Source organism: Aquila chrysaetos, unplaced genomic scaffold (assembly GCF_900496995.4).
Source record: "Aquila chrysaetos chrysaetos unplaced genomic scaffold, bAquChr1.4, whole genome shotgun sequence".
Lineage (NCBI taxonomy): Eukaryota > Metazoa > Chordata > Aves > Accipitriformes > Accipitridae > Aquila > Aquila chrysaetos.
The window spans coordinates 1-17,437 of record NW_024470415.1 but is presented as its reverse complement, the minus strand read 5'-3'; the positions used below and the strand labels follow the sequence as shown (position 1 = coordinate 17,437).

Sequence of the window (17,437 nt, the reverse complement as noted above, 5' to 3'; positions counted from 1 at the left end):
GGTGACTCAACCCCTTCCTGAGCAGCCTGTACCAGCGCATGATAACCCTTTCGGTGAAGAAATTCTTCCCGATACCAAATCTAAACCTCCCCTGGTGCAACTTGAGGCCATTTCATCTTGTCCTACCACTTCTATCTTGGGAAAAGTGACTGACCCCCACCTGGGTACAACCTCCTTTCAGGCAGTTGTAGAGAGCAATGAGGTCTCCCCTCAGCCTCCTTTCCTCCAGGCTAAACAACCCCAGTTTCCTCACCCGCTCCTCGCAGGACTTGCTCTCTAGACCCTTCAACAGCTTCATTGCCCTTCTTTGGACACGATCCAGCACCTCGGCATTTTTCTTGTAGTGAAGGGCCTATCCCACAATCCAATCATCCATCCACCTTCCCGTACCTCCCTCCAACCTTGCATGCTGCCATCCCTCCAACCCAGGCAGCACCCAAGAGATGTTCCCAGTTCCCACAAGGCCCCAGGAGATCAGGACAGACCCGGCCCCAGCTTCTCTCCTGCTCCATACCCAGGGCACCAAATGGGGCACAGAGGGAGCCCACAGACCCACTCACCTGTGACAGCGTCAGTGGAGACGGGGCCCAGACGTTTCCGACCCCACACCCCGTACAGGTTGAACTTGTAGCGGCGCGACGGTGACAGCCCAGGCACCGTCACCGTGCGGGAACCACCGTCCACGGGCAGCACCTGGGGCTGGCCTTGTGCATCCTTGTACTGCACCGTGAAGGAGTCAAAGGTGCCCTCGGGGACGCTCCACTCCAGCTGGACGGAGTCGGGGCTGACATGGGAGGCCGTCAGCTCGCCCAGGATTGGCTGGGATGGTGGTTCCTCCTCTGACTTGGCTGCAGCTGTTAACAGAGAGGGCACAATACCCGGCATAAACATCCACAGCTCCATCCAAACATTCATGATTCCTTTTGTCCATCCATCCATCCATCCAACCCTTTGTCCATCCAACCATCCATTTTTCTCCCAAACCTTTCCTCTATCCATCCATACACGCAAGAAATCTCCCCTGCAGGTGTCAGTTCACCCAAGCATCCAACCACCCTTAACACGGTTCTACCCATCAGCCTTCCAACCATCCACACATGCATTCTTCTACTCAGGAAGGCAGGATTTTGGTCACCCCTATCAACATTCACCAAATCATCCGTGTCTTCATCACTCCTTTCATGTACCCACCAACCCCTTTGCCTATCTCTCCATGCAACCTTCTCTCCATCCATTTCTCCATCCTAACATCTATGCTTCCATCCATCCAGTCAATATTTTCCCTGCGCAACTCCATCCATCCATCCTTGAATTAATTCTTCTATCCAACCATCCTATCAACACCCTTCCATCAAAACACCCACCTACCCAGGCAACCATAAGTTCAATCATCTCTCCACGCAATAAACCTATTAACCACCCACCCACCCATCCATCCGTCCAACCAACTATCCACCTGTCCATCCCTCCCTCCAATCTTGCAAGCTCCCATGCCTCCAAGCCAGACAGCACCCAAGAGATGTTCCCAGTTCTCACAAGGCCCCAGGAGATCAGAACAGACCCGGCCCCTGCTCCTCTCCTGCTCCATACCCAGGGCACCCAGGGGGCAAAGATGGGGCCCACAGACCCACTCACCTGTGACAGTGTCGGTGGAGACGGGGCCCAGACGTTTCCGACCCCACACCCCGTACAGGTTGAACTTGTAGCGGCGCGACGGTGACAGCCCAGGCACCGGCACCGTGCGGGAACCACCGTCCACGGGCAGCACCTGGGGTTGGCCTTGTGCATCCTTGTACTGCACCGTGAAGGAGTCAAAGGTGCCCTCGGGGACGCTCCACTCCAGCTGGACTGACTCAGGTGTGATATGGGAGGCTGTCAACTCGCCCAGGATCGGCTGGGATGGTGCTTCCTCCTCTGGTTCAGCTACAGCTGCAACTCAAAGGACACAATGCCCGGCATAAACAAACACCCACAGGTCCATCCAAACATTCATCATTGCTTTTGTCCATCCATCCATCCGTCCAACCATTTGACCATTCATCCACCCATCCACCCATCCATTTTTCTCCCAAGCCTTACCTCTATCCATCCATACACACAAGAAATCTCCCCTGCAGGTATCAGTTCACCCAAGCATCCAACCACCCTTAACACGGTTCTACCCATCAGCCTTCCAACCATCCACACATGCATTCTTCTACTCAGTTAGGAAGGATTTTGGTCACCCCTATCAACATCCACCAAATCATCCGTGTCTTCATCACTCCTTCCATGCACCCACCAATCCCTTTACCTATCTCTCCATGCAACCTTCCCTCCCACAATTTCTCCATCCTAACATCCATGCTTCCACCCATCCAGTCACCATTTTCCCTGCACGATTCCATCCATCCATCCTTGAATTAATTCCTCTATCCAACCATCCTATCAACACCCTTCCATCAAAACACCCACCTACCCAGGCAACCATCTGTTCAATCATCTATCCATGCAATAAACCTATTGACCAACCACCCACCATCATCCATCCATCCAACCATCCATCCATCCATCCATCCATCCAACCCTCTCCTCACCCAACGAGCCACACACTCATCCAAGAACCCATACCACAACACTCCCTCCCTCCAGGCTTCCCTTTCTCTCCCCCTCCCTTACCGCCTTCAACCCTGCCTGCACCCGTCCCACCATCCAGCCACCAAGTAACAGTCCCCCAAGAGAAGTTCCCAATTCCCAGGTGAGCAAAGGATCTTCCATGGGCCCTGCCCAAGCTCCTGCCACACTCCAACCCCAGGACCCCCAGGGCCACAGATGGTCCCATGGCCCAACTCACCTGTGACGGCGTCAGTGGAGACAGGGCCCAGACGTTTCCGACCCCACACCCCGTACAGGTTGAACTTGTAGCGGCGCGACGGTGACAGCCCAGGCACCGTCACCGTGCGGGAACCACCGTCCACGGGCAGCACCTGGGGCTGGCCTTGTGCATCCTTGTACTGCACCGTGAAGGAGTCAAAGGTGCCCTCGGGGACGCTCCACTCCAGCTGGACGGAGTCGGGGCTGACATGGGAGGCCGTCAGCTCGCCCAGGATTGGCTGGGATGGTGGTTCCTCCTCTGGCTTGGCTGCAGCCGTAACAGAGAGGGCACAATACCCGGCATAAACATCCACAGCTCCATCCAAACATTCATGATTCCTTTTGTCCATCCATCCATCCATCCAACCCTTTGTCCATCCAACCATCCATTTTTCTCCCAAACCTTTCCTCTATCCATCCATACACGCAAGAAATCTCCCCTGCAGGTATCAGTTCACCCAAGCATCCAACCACCCTTAACACGGTTCTACCCATCAGCCTTCCAACCATCCACACATGCATTCTTCTACTCAGGAAGGCAGGATTTTGGTCACCCCTATCAACATTCACCAAATCATCCGTGTCTTCATCACTCCTTTCATGTACCCACCAACCCCTTTGCCTATCTCTCCATGCAACCTTCTCTCCATCCATTTCTCCATCCTAACATCCATGCTTCCATCCATCCAGTCAATATTTTCCCTGCGCAACTCCATCCATCCATCCTTGAATTAATTCCTCTACCCAACCATCCTATCAACACCCTTCCATCAAAACACCCACCTACCCAGGCAACCATAAGTTCAATCATCTATCCACGCAATAAACCTATTGACCAACCACCCACCCATCCATCCGTCCAACCAACTATCCACCTGTCCATCCCTCCCTCCAATCTTGCAAGCTCCCATGCCTCCAAGCCAGACAGCACCCAAGAGATGTTCCCAGTTCTCACAAGGCCCCAGGAGATCAGAACAGACCCGGCCCCAGCTCCTCTCCTCCTCCATACCCAGGGCACCCAGGGGGCAAAGATGGGGTCCACAGACCCACTCACCTGTGACGGCGTCAGTGGAGACGGGGCCCAGACGTTTCCGACCCCACACCCCGTACAGGTTGAACTTGTAGCGGCGTGACGGTGACAGCCCAGGCACCGTCACCGTGCGGGAACCACCGTCCACGGGCAGCACCTGGGGCTGGCCTTGTGCATCCTTGTACTGCACCGTGAAGGAGTCAAAGGTGCCCTCGGGGACGCTCCACTCCAGCTGGACAGAGTCAGGGGTGACGTGGGAAGCCGTGAGCTCGCCCAGGATGGGCTGGGATGGTGGTTCCTCCTCTGGTTCAGCTGCAGCTGCAACACAGAGGACACAATGCCCAGGAGAAATATCCCATATGTCCCTCCACCAACCCACCCATCCGTCTCTCTATCCTTCCATCCGTCAAAATCACTAATCACTTCATGCACCTTTATCCATCCAGCAGTCATTGAATCAACACCTCCATTCCAACATCTAACTAATGAGATGCTCCTTTATTCCTCCAATCAACACATGCAAAAACCATCTCACAATCCATCCACCCGGCCATGTGTCTACAAAAACATCCAATCATACATCCACTCCATAAACCACACACAATCATCCAACAAACCATCCATCCATCCAACCATCTATCCGTCTTTATATCCCTCCTTCCAATCTTGCATGCTGCCATCCCTCTAACCCAGGCAGCACCCAAGAGATGTTCCCAGTTCACCCCAGGCCCCAGGGGATCAGAACAGACGCAGCCCCAGTTCCTCTCCTGCTCCATACCCAGGGCACTAAGGGGGCACAGATGGGGCCACGGACCCACTCACCTGTGACGGCGTCAGTGGAGACGGGGCCCAGACGTTTCCGACCCCACACCCCGTACAGGTTGAACTTGTAGCGGCGCGACGGTGACAGCCCAGGCACCGTCACCGTGCGGGAACCACCGTCCACGGGCAGCACCTGGGGCTGGCCTTGTGCATCCTTGTACTGCACCGTGAAGGAGTCAAAGGTGCCCTCGGGGACGCTCCACTCCAGCTGGACAGAGTCGGGACTGATGTGTGTGGCTGTCAGCTCGCCCAGGATTGGCTGGGATGGTGGTTCCTCTGGCTCAGCTGCGCCTGTAACGCAGAGGGCACAATGCCCGGCATAAACAACCACATGTCCATCCATACACCCACCAAGCCATCCATCCACCCATACAATCAACCATCCAGTTCACCATCCAGCCACACACTCACCTAGTCATCCGTCCAACTATCCAAACATCCGTCTGTCCATTCCACCAAAAAAACCCTATCCCTCCCTATGTTCATTACAACACTTTCTATAAAAATTTCTCTCCCAATCACTCCTTGAATCCATTCCTCCTCTGAACCATCAAACCATCCAACCACTCACTTCTCTGACCAGGCAGACATCCAACAAATGCTGCCAGAACCCCTCCATCCACCCACCCTTCCATACTCCCATCTAAGCATGCGTCCATCGAAGCATCTGAACCACCTGTCAACCCCTGAAACAGCCGGACTCATCCAAATGTTCATCTATCTACTAATCCATCCATCCATCCATCCTTTCATCAAGTCATCCATCCATTCATGGATGAACTAAACCAAGCTTCCATCTATCCATCTCCTCAGAGAAGCAATTAGACACCTGCCCATCCATCCATCATCCATGCATCCATCCATCCATCCTTCCATCCATCCATCCTTCCATCCACCTTTCCCTCCCGCCCTCCAATCTTCCATGCTCCCTTCCCTCCATCCCAGGCAGCACCCAAGAGATGTTCCCAGTTCCCACAAGGCCCCAGGAGATCAGGACAGACCCGGCCCCTGCTCCTCTCCTGCTCCATACCCAGGGCACCAAATGGGGCACAGAGGGAGCCCACAGACCCACTCACCTGTGACAGCGTCAGTGGAGACGGGGCCCAGACGTTTCCGACCCCACACCCCGTACAGGTTGAACTTGTAGCGGCGCGACGGTGACAGCCCAGGCACCGTCACCGTGCGGGAACCACCGTCCACGGGCAGCACCTGGGGCTGGCCTTGTGCATCCTTGTACTGCACCGTGAAGGAGTCAAAGGTGCCCTCGGGGACGCTCCACTCCAGCTGGACAGAGTCAGGCGTTACATGGGAGACCGTCAACTCGCCCAGGATCGGCTGGGATGGTGGTTCCTCCTCTGGTTCAGCTGCAGCTGCAACACAGAGGGCACAATGCCCAGGAGAAATATCCCATATGTCCCTCCACCAACCCACCCATCCGTCTCTCTATCCTTCCATCCATCAAAATCACTCATCACTTCATGCACCTTTATCCATCCAGCAGTCATTTAATCAGCACTTCCATTCCAACATCTAACTAATGAGATGCTCCTTTATTCCTCCAATCAACACATGCAACCAACCATCTCACAATCCATCCACCCGGCCATGTGTCTACAAAAACATCCAATCCACTCCATAAACCACACACAATCATCCAACAAACCATCCATCCATCCATCCATCCATATCTCCATCAATCCATGCACATCTGCATCAGTTCAACTAATCAACCAAGGAGCCACCCATCCTTTCATCCAATGATCCATACGTTATTGCATCCATACATCCATCAATCCAACAAGTCAATCATCCAAAAATGTCCCAGCCCCAGTTCGTGCCCCAGTTCGTACCCCAATCAAAACCCATGGTCCACATGGTGGCCACAAATGTCCTCACCTGTGACAGCATCAGTGGAGACGGGGCCCAGACGTTTCCGACCCCACACCCCGTACAGGTTGAACTTGTAGCGGTGCGACGGTGACAGCCCAGGCACCGGCACCGTGCGGGAACCTCCGTCCACGGGCAGCACCTGGGGCTGGCCTTGTGCATCCTTGTACTGCACCGTGAAGGAGTCAAAGGTGCCCTCGGGGACGCTCCACTCCAGCTGGACAGAGTCGGGGCTGACATGGGAGGCCGTCAGCTCGCCCAGGATTGGCTGGGATGGTGGTTCCTCCTCTGGCTTGGCTGCAGCCGTAACAGAGAGGGCACAATACCCGGCATAAACATCCACAGCTCCATCCAAACATTCATGATTCCTTTTGTCCATCCATCCATCCATCCAACCCTTTGTCCATCCAACCATCCATTTTTCTCCCAAACCTTTCCTCTATCCATCCATACACGCAAGAAATCTCCCCTGCAGGTATCAGTTCACCCAAGCATCCAACCACCCTTAACACGGTTCTACCCATCAGCCTTCCAACCATCCACACATGCATTCTTCTACTCAGGAAGGCAGGATTTTGGTCACCCCTATCAACATTCACCAAATCATCCGTGTCTTCATCACTCCTTTCATGTACCCACCAACCCCTTTGCCTATCTCTCCATGCAACCTTCTCTCCATCCATTTCTCCATCCTAACATCCATGCTTCCATCCATCCAGTCAATATTTTCCCTGCGCAACTCCATCCATCCATCCTTGAATTAATTCCTCTACCCAACCATCCTATCAACACCCTTCCATCAAAACACCCACCTACCCAGGCAACCATAAGTTCAATCATCTATCCACGCAATAAACCTATTGACCAACCACCCACCCATCCATCCGTCCAACCAACTATCCACCTGTCCATCCCTCCCTCCAATCTTGCAAGCTCCCATGCCTCCAAGCCAGACAGCACCCAAGAGATGTTCCCAGTTCTCACAAGGCCCCAGGAGATCAGAACAGACCCGGCCCCAGCTCCTCTCCTCCTCCATACCCAGGGCACCCAGGGGGCAAAGATGGGGTCCACAGACCCACTCACCTGTGACGGCGTCAGTGGAGACGGGGCCCAGACGTTTCCGACCCCACACCCCGTACAGGTTGAACTTGTAGCGGCGTGACGGTGACAGCCCAGGCACCGTCACCGTGCGGGAACCACCGTCCACGGGCAGCACCTGGGGCTGGCCTTGTGCATCCTTGTACTGCACCGTGAAGGAGTCAAAGGTGCCCTCGGGGACGCTCCACTCCAGCTGGACAGAGTCAGGGGTGACGTGGGAAGCCGTGAGCTCGCCCAGGATGGGCTGGGATGGTGGTTCCTCCTCTGGTTCAGCTGCAGCTGCAACACAGAGGACACAATGCCCAGGAGAAATATCCCATATGTCCCTCCACCAACCCACCCATCCGTCTCTCTATCCTTCCATCCGTCAAAATCACTAATCACTTCATGCACCTTTATCCATCCAGCAGTCATTGAATCAACACCTCCATTCCAACATCTAACTAATGAGATGCTCCTTTATTCCTCCAATCAACACATGCAAAAACCATCTCACAATCCATCCACCCGGCCATGTGTCTACAAAAACATCCAATCATACATCCACTCCATAAACCACACACAATCATCCAACAAACCATCCATCCATCCAACCATCTATCCGTCTTTATATCCCTCCTTCCAATCTTGCATGCTGCCATCCCTCTAACCCTGGCAGCACCCAAGAGATGTTCCCAGTTCGCCCCAGGCCCCAGGGGATCAGGACAGACGCAGCCCCAGTTCCTCTCCTGCTCCATACCCAGGGCACTAAGGGGCCACAGATGGGGCCACGGACCCACTCACCTGTGACGGCATCAGTGGAGACGGGGCCCAGACGTTTCCGACCCCACACCCCGTACAGGTTGAACTTGTAGCGGCGCGACGGTGACAGCCCAGGCACCGTCACCGTGCGGGAACCACCGTCCACGGGCAGCACCTGGGGCTGGCCTTGTGCATCCTTGTACTGCACCGTGAAGGAGTCAAAGGTGCCCTCGGGGACGCTCCACTCCAGCTGGACAGAGTCGGGGCTGATGTGTGTGGCTGTCAGCTCGCCCAGGATTGGCTGGGATGGTGGTTCCTCTGGCTCAGCTGCGCCTGTAACGCAGAGGGCACAATGCCCGCCATAAACAACCACATGTCCATCCATACACCCACCAAGCCATCCATCCACCCATACAATCAACCATCCAGTTCACCATCCAGCCACACACTCACCTAGTCATCCGTCCAACTATCCAAACATCCGTCTGTCCATTCCACCAAGAAAACCCTATCCCTCCCTATGTTCATTACAACCCTTTCTATAAAAATTTCTCTCCCAATCACTCCTTGAATCCATTCCTCCATTGAACCATCAAACCATCCAACCACTCACTTCTCTGACCAGGCAGACATCCAACAAATGCTGCCAGAACCCCTCCATCCACCCACCCTTCCATACTCCCATCTAAGCATGCGTCCATCGAAGCATCTGAACCACCTGTCAACCCCTGAAACAGCCAGACACATCCAAATGTTCATCTATCTACTAATCCATCCATCCATCCATCCTTTCATCAAGTCATCCATCCATTCATGGATGAACTAAACCAAGCTTCCATCTATCCATCTCCTCAGGGAAGCAATTAGACACCTGCCCATCCATCCATCATCCATGCATCCATCCATCCATCCTTCCATCCATCCATCCTTCCATCCACCTTTCCCTCCCGCCCTCCAATCTTCCATGCTCCCTTCCCTCTAAGCCCGGCAGCACCCAAGAGATGTTCCCAGTTCCCACAAGGCCCCAGGAGATCAGGACAGACCCGGCCCCAGCTTCTCTCCTGCTCCATACCCAGGGCACCAAATGGGGCACAGAGGGAGCCCACAGACCCACTCACCTGTGACAGCGTCAGTGGAGACGGGGCCCAGACGTTTCCGACCCCACACCCCGTACAGGTTGAACTTGTAACGGTGTGACGGTGACAGCCCAGGCACCGTCACCGTGCGGGAACCACCGTCCACGGGCAGCACCTGGGGCTGGCCTTGTGCATCCTTGTACTGCACCGTGAAGGAGTCAAAGGTGCCCTCGGGGACGCTCCACTCCAGCTGGATGGAATCAGGCGTGACATGGGAGGCCATGAGCTCTACCAGGATTGGCTGGGATGGTGTTTCCTCCTCTGGCTTGGCTGCAGCTGCAACACAGAGGGCGCAATGCCCGGCATAAACATCTATGTGTTCATTCTTTCGTCCATCCAGCAATCTGTTTGTCTATCCTTCCATCCATCAAATCTCCTCTCTCTCCACGCACCTTTCTCTATGCATCAGTCCTTGAATCCATACCTCCACTCAACCATCCAACCAACCAGACACTCCTTCCTTTCTCCAAACATACAGGCTTCCAACCAACAATCCACCATCCAGTCATCCAACTACTATTCCATCCTCCCATCCAAATATCGGTCCACACAACCATCCAATCACACATCCAGTCCACAAACCAAACACATATTCAGCCATAGAAAAACAGAATCATCAAGGTTGGAAAACACCTTTAAGATCATCGAATCCAGCCATAAACCTAACACTGCCAAGTCCACCATTAAACCAGGACCTGAAGCGTCACCTCTAGATTTCTTTTAAATACCTCCAGGGAAGGTGACTCAACCCCTTCCCCAGGCAAACTGTTCCAGTGCGTGAAAACCCTTTTGGCAAAGAAATTTTTCCTAATATCCGATCTAAACTTCCCCTGGTGCAACATGAGGCCGTTTCCTCTTGTCCTATCACTTGTTATCTGGGAAAAGAGATGGATACCCACCATGCTACAACCTCCTTTCAGGTAGTTGTAGAGGGCAATGAGGTCTCCCCTCAGCCTCCTTTTCTCCAGGCTAAACAAACCCTGTTCCCTCACCCGCTCCTCTCAGGCCTTGCTCTCTAGACCCTTCAACAACTTTGTTGCCCTTCTTTGGACACGATCCAGCACCTCAGCATCTTCTTTGTAGTGAGGTGCCCATCCCACAATCCATCCAATCATCCATCCAAACATGTCCTCACCCAATGAGCCACACACTCATCTAACCACCTGTACCCCATCATTCCCTCCCTCCAGGCTTCCCTCCCTCTCCCCATCCCTCTATGGCCATCAACCCTGCCTGCACCCAGCCCTCCATCCAACCTCCAATTAACACCCACCCAAGAGAAGTTCCCAATTCCCAGGTGAGCAAAGGACCTTCCATGGGCCCTGCCCAAGCACCTGTCACACTCCAAACCCAGGACTCCAAGGGGCCATGGATGGTCCTGTGTCCCCACTCACCTGTGACGGCGTCAGTGGAGACGGGGCCCAGACGTTTCCGACCCCACACCCCGTACAGGTTGAACTTGTAACGGTGTGACGGTGACAGCCCAGGCACCGTCACCGTGCGGGAACCACCGTCCACGGGCAGCACCTGGGGCTGGCCTTGTGCATCCTTGTACTGCACCGTGAAGGAGTCAAAGGTGCCCTCGGGGACGCTCCACTCCAGCTGGACGGAGTCTGGGCTGACATGAGAAGCCGTAAGCTCGCCCAGGCGCGGTGGGGATGGTGGTTCCTTCTTTGGTGGGGCCGGGGCTGCAACAGGGACAGTACAATGCAGGACACACTGGGGACACACCACCATCTATCCATCCATCCATCCATCTTTCTGTCTGTCCCTCCATCCACCGAATCACCCACCCGTCACTCAACTCACCCAACCATCCCCCCTTCCATTCGTTTCCCATTTCTTTACCTGTTTGTCCACCCATCCACTCATCCATCCAAATATCCCTTTGTCAGGCAATTCAGGCAGCCAGCCTGCCAGAAACCTGTCCTTCCATCCATCTAACCATCCATGTGTCTTCCCACGCACCTATGCTTCCTTTCATCCTGTCACCCATCATCTCTCCATGACCCTTCTCCTCACATTAATTCAGGGAACCCAACTATCCAAGCATGCAACTATCCATCTGCTCATTCATTAAACACTCTGAATTTCCACCTGACCACCCATGCTTCCATCCATCCATGCTTCCATCCTTTCATCTAGCCAGTCATCAATCAGTCCACCCAACCATTTTTCCAGCCATCCATCCAAAAATCAATATATCCACTCATCCATCCATCCATCTGATCCCAACCATCAATCTACCCATCCATCCTTCCTCCCATCCAATCCCATCCATCCATGTAATCCTAATCATCCATCAATGCAGTCCCAATCATCCACCCCTCCAATCCCATCCATCCATCTAATCCCAACCATCAATCCATCCACCCAATCCCATCCATCCATCTTTACACTCCCAGCCATCCACCCATCCCTTATCCACCCAATCCCAACCATCCAGCCACCCATCCAATCCTAACCATCCATCAACCCACCACGCAATCAACCACCCACACAATCATCCACCCTTCCATACAAACATCCCTCCGTCCCTCTGACCTTGCACACACCCATGCCCACCCCCAAATCGAGGGCCAGATGCTCTTCCCAGATCCCTCAAGGTCAAGGGAGCTGCCAAGGCTCCTGATTTGCTCCAAACCCAGCGCCCGTAGAGGACACAGACGGGGCCCAGAGATGCCCTCACCTGTGATGGCTTCGGTGGAGATAAGACCAATCCGTTTCCGACCCCACACCCCGTACAGGTTGAACTTGTAGCGGCGCGACGGTGACAGCCCAGGCACCGTCACCGTGCGGGAACCACCATCAACCGCAAGCGCCTGAGGTTGGCCTTGCACATCCCTGTACTGCACCGTGAAGGAGTCAAAGGTGCCCTCGAGGACGCTCCACTCCAGCTGGACGGAGCCAGGGGTGACGTGGGAGACCGTGAGCTCTCCCAGGCGAGGCCGGGGTGGTGGTTCCTCCAACGGTGGGGCCGGCACTGCAATGGAGATGGCAAAATGCAGAACATGAAGATCCAGCCACACATGCATCCTTCTGCTAAACCATCTGTCCATCCACTCATCTGTCTAAGCATGCACCCTTCAATCCAAGCACCCAGCCATCCCCCCTTCCTCCCATTGAACCACCCATCCATCCAATTGTCCATTCATTCTGTTATTTGTCTGTAGTTCCATCCTTCAGTCCCTTTATCTCTCTGTCTACTCATTTGACGATTCAAGGTTCCAGGCTTCCATCTATTCAATGACCTGGTTTTCCATTCACTTTTCCTTACATCAATCTTTGAATCCACCTACCCACCCACTCACCCATCCACCCACACACCTATCCATCCAACTTTCCATCCACCCATCCACCCATCCACGCATCTATCTATCCAACCTTCCATCCAGCCAACCATGATTAATCCATCCTTCCACCCATCCATCCACCCACACACACATCCACCTATCCCAGCATCCATCTTTCCATCCATCCAACCATGACACACACCCCCATCCATCCATCCTTCCATCCATCCACCCATGATTCATCCATCCTTCCATCCATCCCAACCATCCAACCACCATCCATCCATCCACCCGTCCCAACCATCCAACCACCATTCATCCATCCATCCCAACCACCATCCATCCAACCATCCAATCCCCCATCCCAACCATCCAACCACCTCCAACTTGTCTACCAAAAGCAGGTCAACCTGAGTCCCTCTCATTGCTGCCATGGACCACCTGATGGTACCTGCTTTGGCTACGACACCTTGGGGTTCAGTCAACTCCACCTCATACATGTGCTCCCAGTCCAGCGGGGGCTCATCGGTGCCATCGACCCCTGCACCCAAAAGAGGAGTGGGTGGTTATGGGATGTCCCTGTGCAGTGTTGTCCCTGTCTCCATCCCCATCACCCACCTGCCGTCACCAGGAATGTGTAGGACTTGGAGACGTGCCCCCGCACCACGCCGTGCACCTCCACCCGGTACCTGGCCCCTGGCACCAGCCCTGGCACCCGGGCCACCGCTGTGTCCCCTGGCACCTGCAGCTCCCCCTCGGCCCCCTCCGGCTCTTCCAGGAGCCGGTAACGGATCACCACGGTCTCTGCGTGGCCCCGCAGCCCATCCAGGTCCACCAGAGCCTCACCGGCGGCCCCTGGCATCAACTGGGGCTTGGGATGGGGGATCTGGCGAAGGAGCTGGTGACGCAACGGGGCCGGGCTGCGGCGTAGAAGGTAAGAGAGGATGGCACGGGCCACTGCCGGCACTGTTTGGTTGCCCCGGAGGGGGAATTTTGTAGCCCGGAGGTGGCTCTCCAGGCGCTGCAGCAAGGAGCCATTGTAGGTGGACAGCTTGGCCCCAAGGTCATGCAGGGATGGGCCACCCGGGAGCACTGGGGACAGTGGGGATGCTGGGGACCGTGGAGATGCAGGTGATCTTGGGGACACTGGGGACGCTGGTGCCTCTGGGGATCCTGGGGACACTGGTGAACCCGGGGATTCTGGGGATGCTGGTGATGCTGGGGACCCTGGTGACACTGGGGACCTCGGTGATGCTGGGGACCCCGGGTACCCTCGAGATACTGGGGATGCTGGAAACCTTGGAGATGCTGGGGATGCCGGTGACCCCAAAGACCCTGGTGACCCCAAGGATGCATCCGGTGACACTGGTGATGCCGGTGATCCCAGGGACCCTGGTGACCCCGGGGATGCTGGTGACACTGGGGACCTTGGGGATGCCGGAGACCCTCTGGCTGATGGTGATGCTGGGGCCACTGGTGATGCCGGGGACCCCAGGGAACCCTGAGGGGACCCTGGGGACCCCCCGTGGGTGGGCAGAGTCTGGGCAAGCACTGCGAGAGCAAAGGGGAGCAGGGTCATCAACCCGTCCCCAAATGTCCCCGTCTGCCAGAGCCCAGGGACCCACAGTGGGGGACACAGGGATGGATGGACACGGGAAGGGATGGGGACAGACGGACGCATAGGGACAGACTGGGGATAGACTGGGGATGCCCAGACTCATGGGAACAGACTGGGACAGATGGACTGATGGGGACAGATTGGGGACATCCGGACCCAGGCAACAGCAGGACGCACGGGGAAGCACCAGGGAATGTGGGTACACGTGGACCCATGGGGACAGACAAATCCATGGGGACACATTGACCCATGGGGTCACGCGAGCCCATGGGGACACATTGATCCATGGGGACACACAGACCCATGGGAACACATTGACCCATAGGGACAGACATGCCCATGGGGACAGACGAGCCCATGGGGACACACGAACCCATGGGGACACACGAACCCATGGGGACAGATGAGCCCATGGGGAGACACGAGCCCATGGGGACACATTGACCCATGGAGACACACGAGCCCATGGGGACACATGAGTCCATGGGGACACACGAGCCCATGGGGACACATTGACCCATGGGGATACATGGACCCATGGGGACACACGGACCCATGGGGACAGAAGAGTCCCTGGGGACAGATGAGCCCATGGGGACGCACAGGGACAGACGCAGATAGACGGGCCCAAGGGGACACACGGACCCACAGGGACAGACTGGTGACACACAGATCCACCAGGACAGACAGACGTATGTGGACCCGCAGAGCCATGGGGACACACGTATGGGGATGGACAGAGGCTGCAGGCACCGTCCCTGTCCCCACACCCATCCCAGTCCCCGTCCCCATGCCAGTCCCTGTCCTCATCCCTGTGGCCGAGACATCCCCATCCCTCTGCCATCCCCATGCTTGTCACCATCCCATCCATGTCCCCATGTCCGTGCTGTCCTCATCCCCATGCTTGCATCATCCCTCTTGCCACGCCTGTCCCCATGCTGTCCCTGTCCCCATGCCATCCCCATCCCTACGCTGTCCCCATCCATGTGTTGTCCCCATCACCATCCCCATGTTGTCCCTGTCACCATGCCTGTGCTCATGCTCTCCCCATCCTCGTGCCATCCCCATGCCATCCCTGTCCCCATCCTTGTCCCCATGCCGAAGCCATCCCCATCGCTGTCCCCATACCCATGATCGTCCTGAACCCCATCCCTGTGCCATCCCCATCCCTGTCCCCATGCCCATGCCGTCCCCATTCCTGTCCCCATCCCTGTGCCTATGCCACCCCTGTCCCCATGACTATGCCATCACTGTCCCTGTCCCCCCCACCACGCCATCCCCATTGACATACCCATGCCATCCCCATCCCTGTCCCTGTCCCTCTGCTCATGCCACCCCTGTCCCCATGCCCATGCCACCCCATCCCTGTCCCCCTCCTTGTCCCCACCCCTGTCCCCACACCTGTCCCCATGCCCAAGCCATCCCCATTGCTGTCCCCGCACCCATGACCATGCCATCACCATCCCCATCCACGTGCCACACACATGCCTGTGCTGTCCCCAGCCCTGTCCCCATGCCAGCCCTGTCCCCTTGCCCATGACACTACGTCATCACTGTCCCCATCCCTGTGTCACCCCTGTCCACGTGCCTGTGCCATCCCCACCCCGTCCCCATGCTGTCCCCATCGCTGTCCCCCCACCCATGACCGTGCCATCCCCGTCCCCATCCATGTGCCATCCCCACCCCTGTCTCCACGACCACACCCGTCACCATCCCCATGTTGTCCCCCTTCCTGTCCCCATGCTCGTGCCCGTTGCCATCGCCGTGGTGTCCCCCATCCCCGTGCCCGTCCCCTCGCAGTCCCCGCGCTCAGCAGGTGACACGTACGGGTGCGGATGCGCAGGGTGCTGGGCGCCCCGAGGTGCTGCTCCCGTTGAGCCTGGATGAAGAGCTCGAAGGCATGGCCGGGTGCCAGCCCTGTCACCTCAAAGGTGACAGCAGACCCGGGCAGCTCATGGGTGGTCATCGCCGCCGGCTCATCCTGGGGACAAGGGACGTGCCAAGGACGGGCTGGGGACCTGGCCCTGAGTCAGGCAGCAGGCAGGTGGCCACAGCCGAGAGCTTCTCCCAGGGCTGGGGGACACATTGGGGACACGCTGGGGACATGTTGGGGACAGCTACGGAAGGACACACTGGGGACAGTGTGGTGAGGACACCTTCCTCATCCCTGAGCCAGACAGGAGGCAGGTGGCTGCAGCCAATGCCTTGTCCTGGGGCTGGGGGACATGTTGGGGACACACTAGGGACATATTGGGGACACCACGGCGAGGACATGTCCTGGTCCCTAAGCAGGGCTGCAGGCAGGTGGCAGCGGGCAGGTGCCTCATCCTGGGGAGAGGGGACATGTTGGGGACACTGGAGACACCATGCTGGGGACACATCCCTGTCCCCAGCCAGGTAGCTGGAGGGTGGCCACAGCTGCTGGCTCATCCTGGGGACAAGGGACGCATTGGGGACACCATGGGGGGGACACCATGGGGGAACCCATCCCTAAGCCAAGCAGCAGATGGATGACACCATCACAGCTCATCCTGGGGACAAGGGACACAATGGGGAGATGTCCCCATCCCCAAGTTAGGCAGCAGGAGGTGGCCTGACCGCTGGCTTGCTCTGGGGACAACGGGCACATTGGGGACATGTTGGGGACACCATAGGGACACCCTTATGGTGTCTCCCAGTGGGGCAGCAGTGGGTGGCCACAGATGACACCTCATCATGGGGATGAAGGCCACATCAGGGCCACATCGGGGCCACCACACTGGGGCCACTGCAGCGCTGGGGACCTGTCCCCACTCACCAGAGGGATGAGGGCCACCTGGTAGCCATCCACCGGCACGAGGGGACGTGGCCAGGTCACACGGAAGGACGTCTGGTTGCGGGTGGCCAAGCGTGGTGTCACCGAAGGGATCTCTGCGGGGACAGGGTCCCATCAGTGGGTGCCACCGCAGAGGACTTTTGA

At 56.5% G+C, this 17,437-nt stretch overlaps 1 protein-coding gene across 1 annotated transcript in view; it reads right to left on the bottom strand.

Annotated features, from left to right (window-relative positions):
* TNXB (tenascin XB) overlaps positions 1–17,377 on the bottom strand; it is a 45,860-nt gene extending 28,483 nt beyond the window's left edge. Inside the window, 16 exon segments of the mRNA XM_041121971.1 lie at positions 561–854; positions 1,636–1,929; positions 2,834–3,121; positions 3,908–4,201; positions 4,706–4,996; positions 5,782–6,075; positions 6,602–6,889; positions 7,676–7,969; positions 8,474–8,764; positions 9,550–9,843; positions 10,962–11,255; positions 12,257–12,550; positions 13,312–13,401; positions 13,479–14,411; positions 16,306–16,459; positions 17,276–17,377. Coding sequence (XP_040977905.1) covers positions 561–854; positions 1,636–1,929; positions 2,834–3,121; positions 3,908–4,201; positions 4,706–4,996; positions 5,782–6,075; positions 6,602–6,889; positions 7,676–7,969; positions 8,474–8,764; positions 9,550–9,843; positions 10,962–11,255; positions 12,257–12,550; positions 13,312–13,401; positions 13,479–14,411; positions 16,306–16,444 — 4,672 coding nt within the window. The 5' untranslated portion in view covers positions 16,445–16,459; positions 17,276–17,377.
* Between the last annotated feature and the right edge of the window lie 60 nt (positions 17,378–17,437).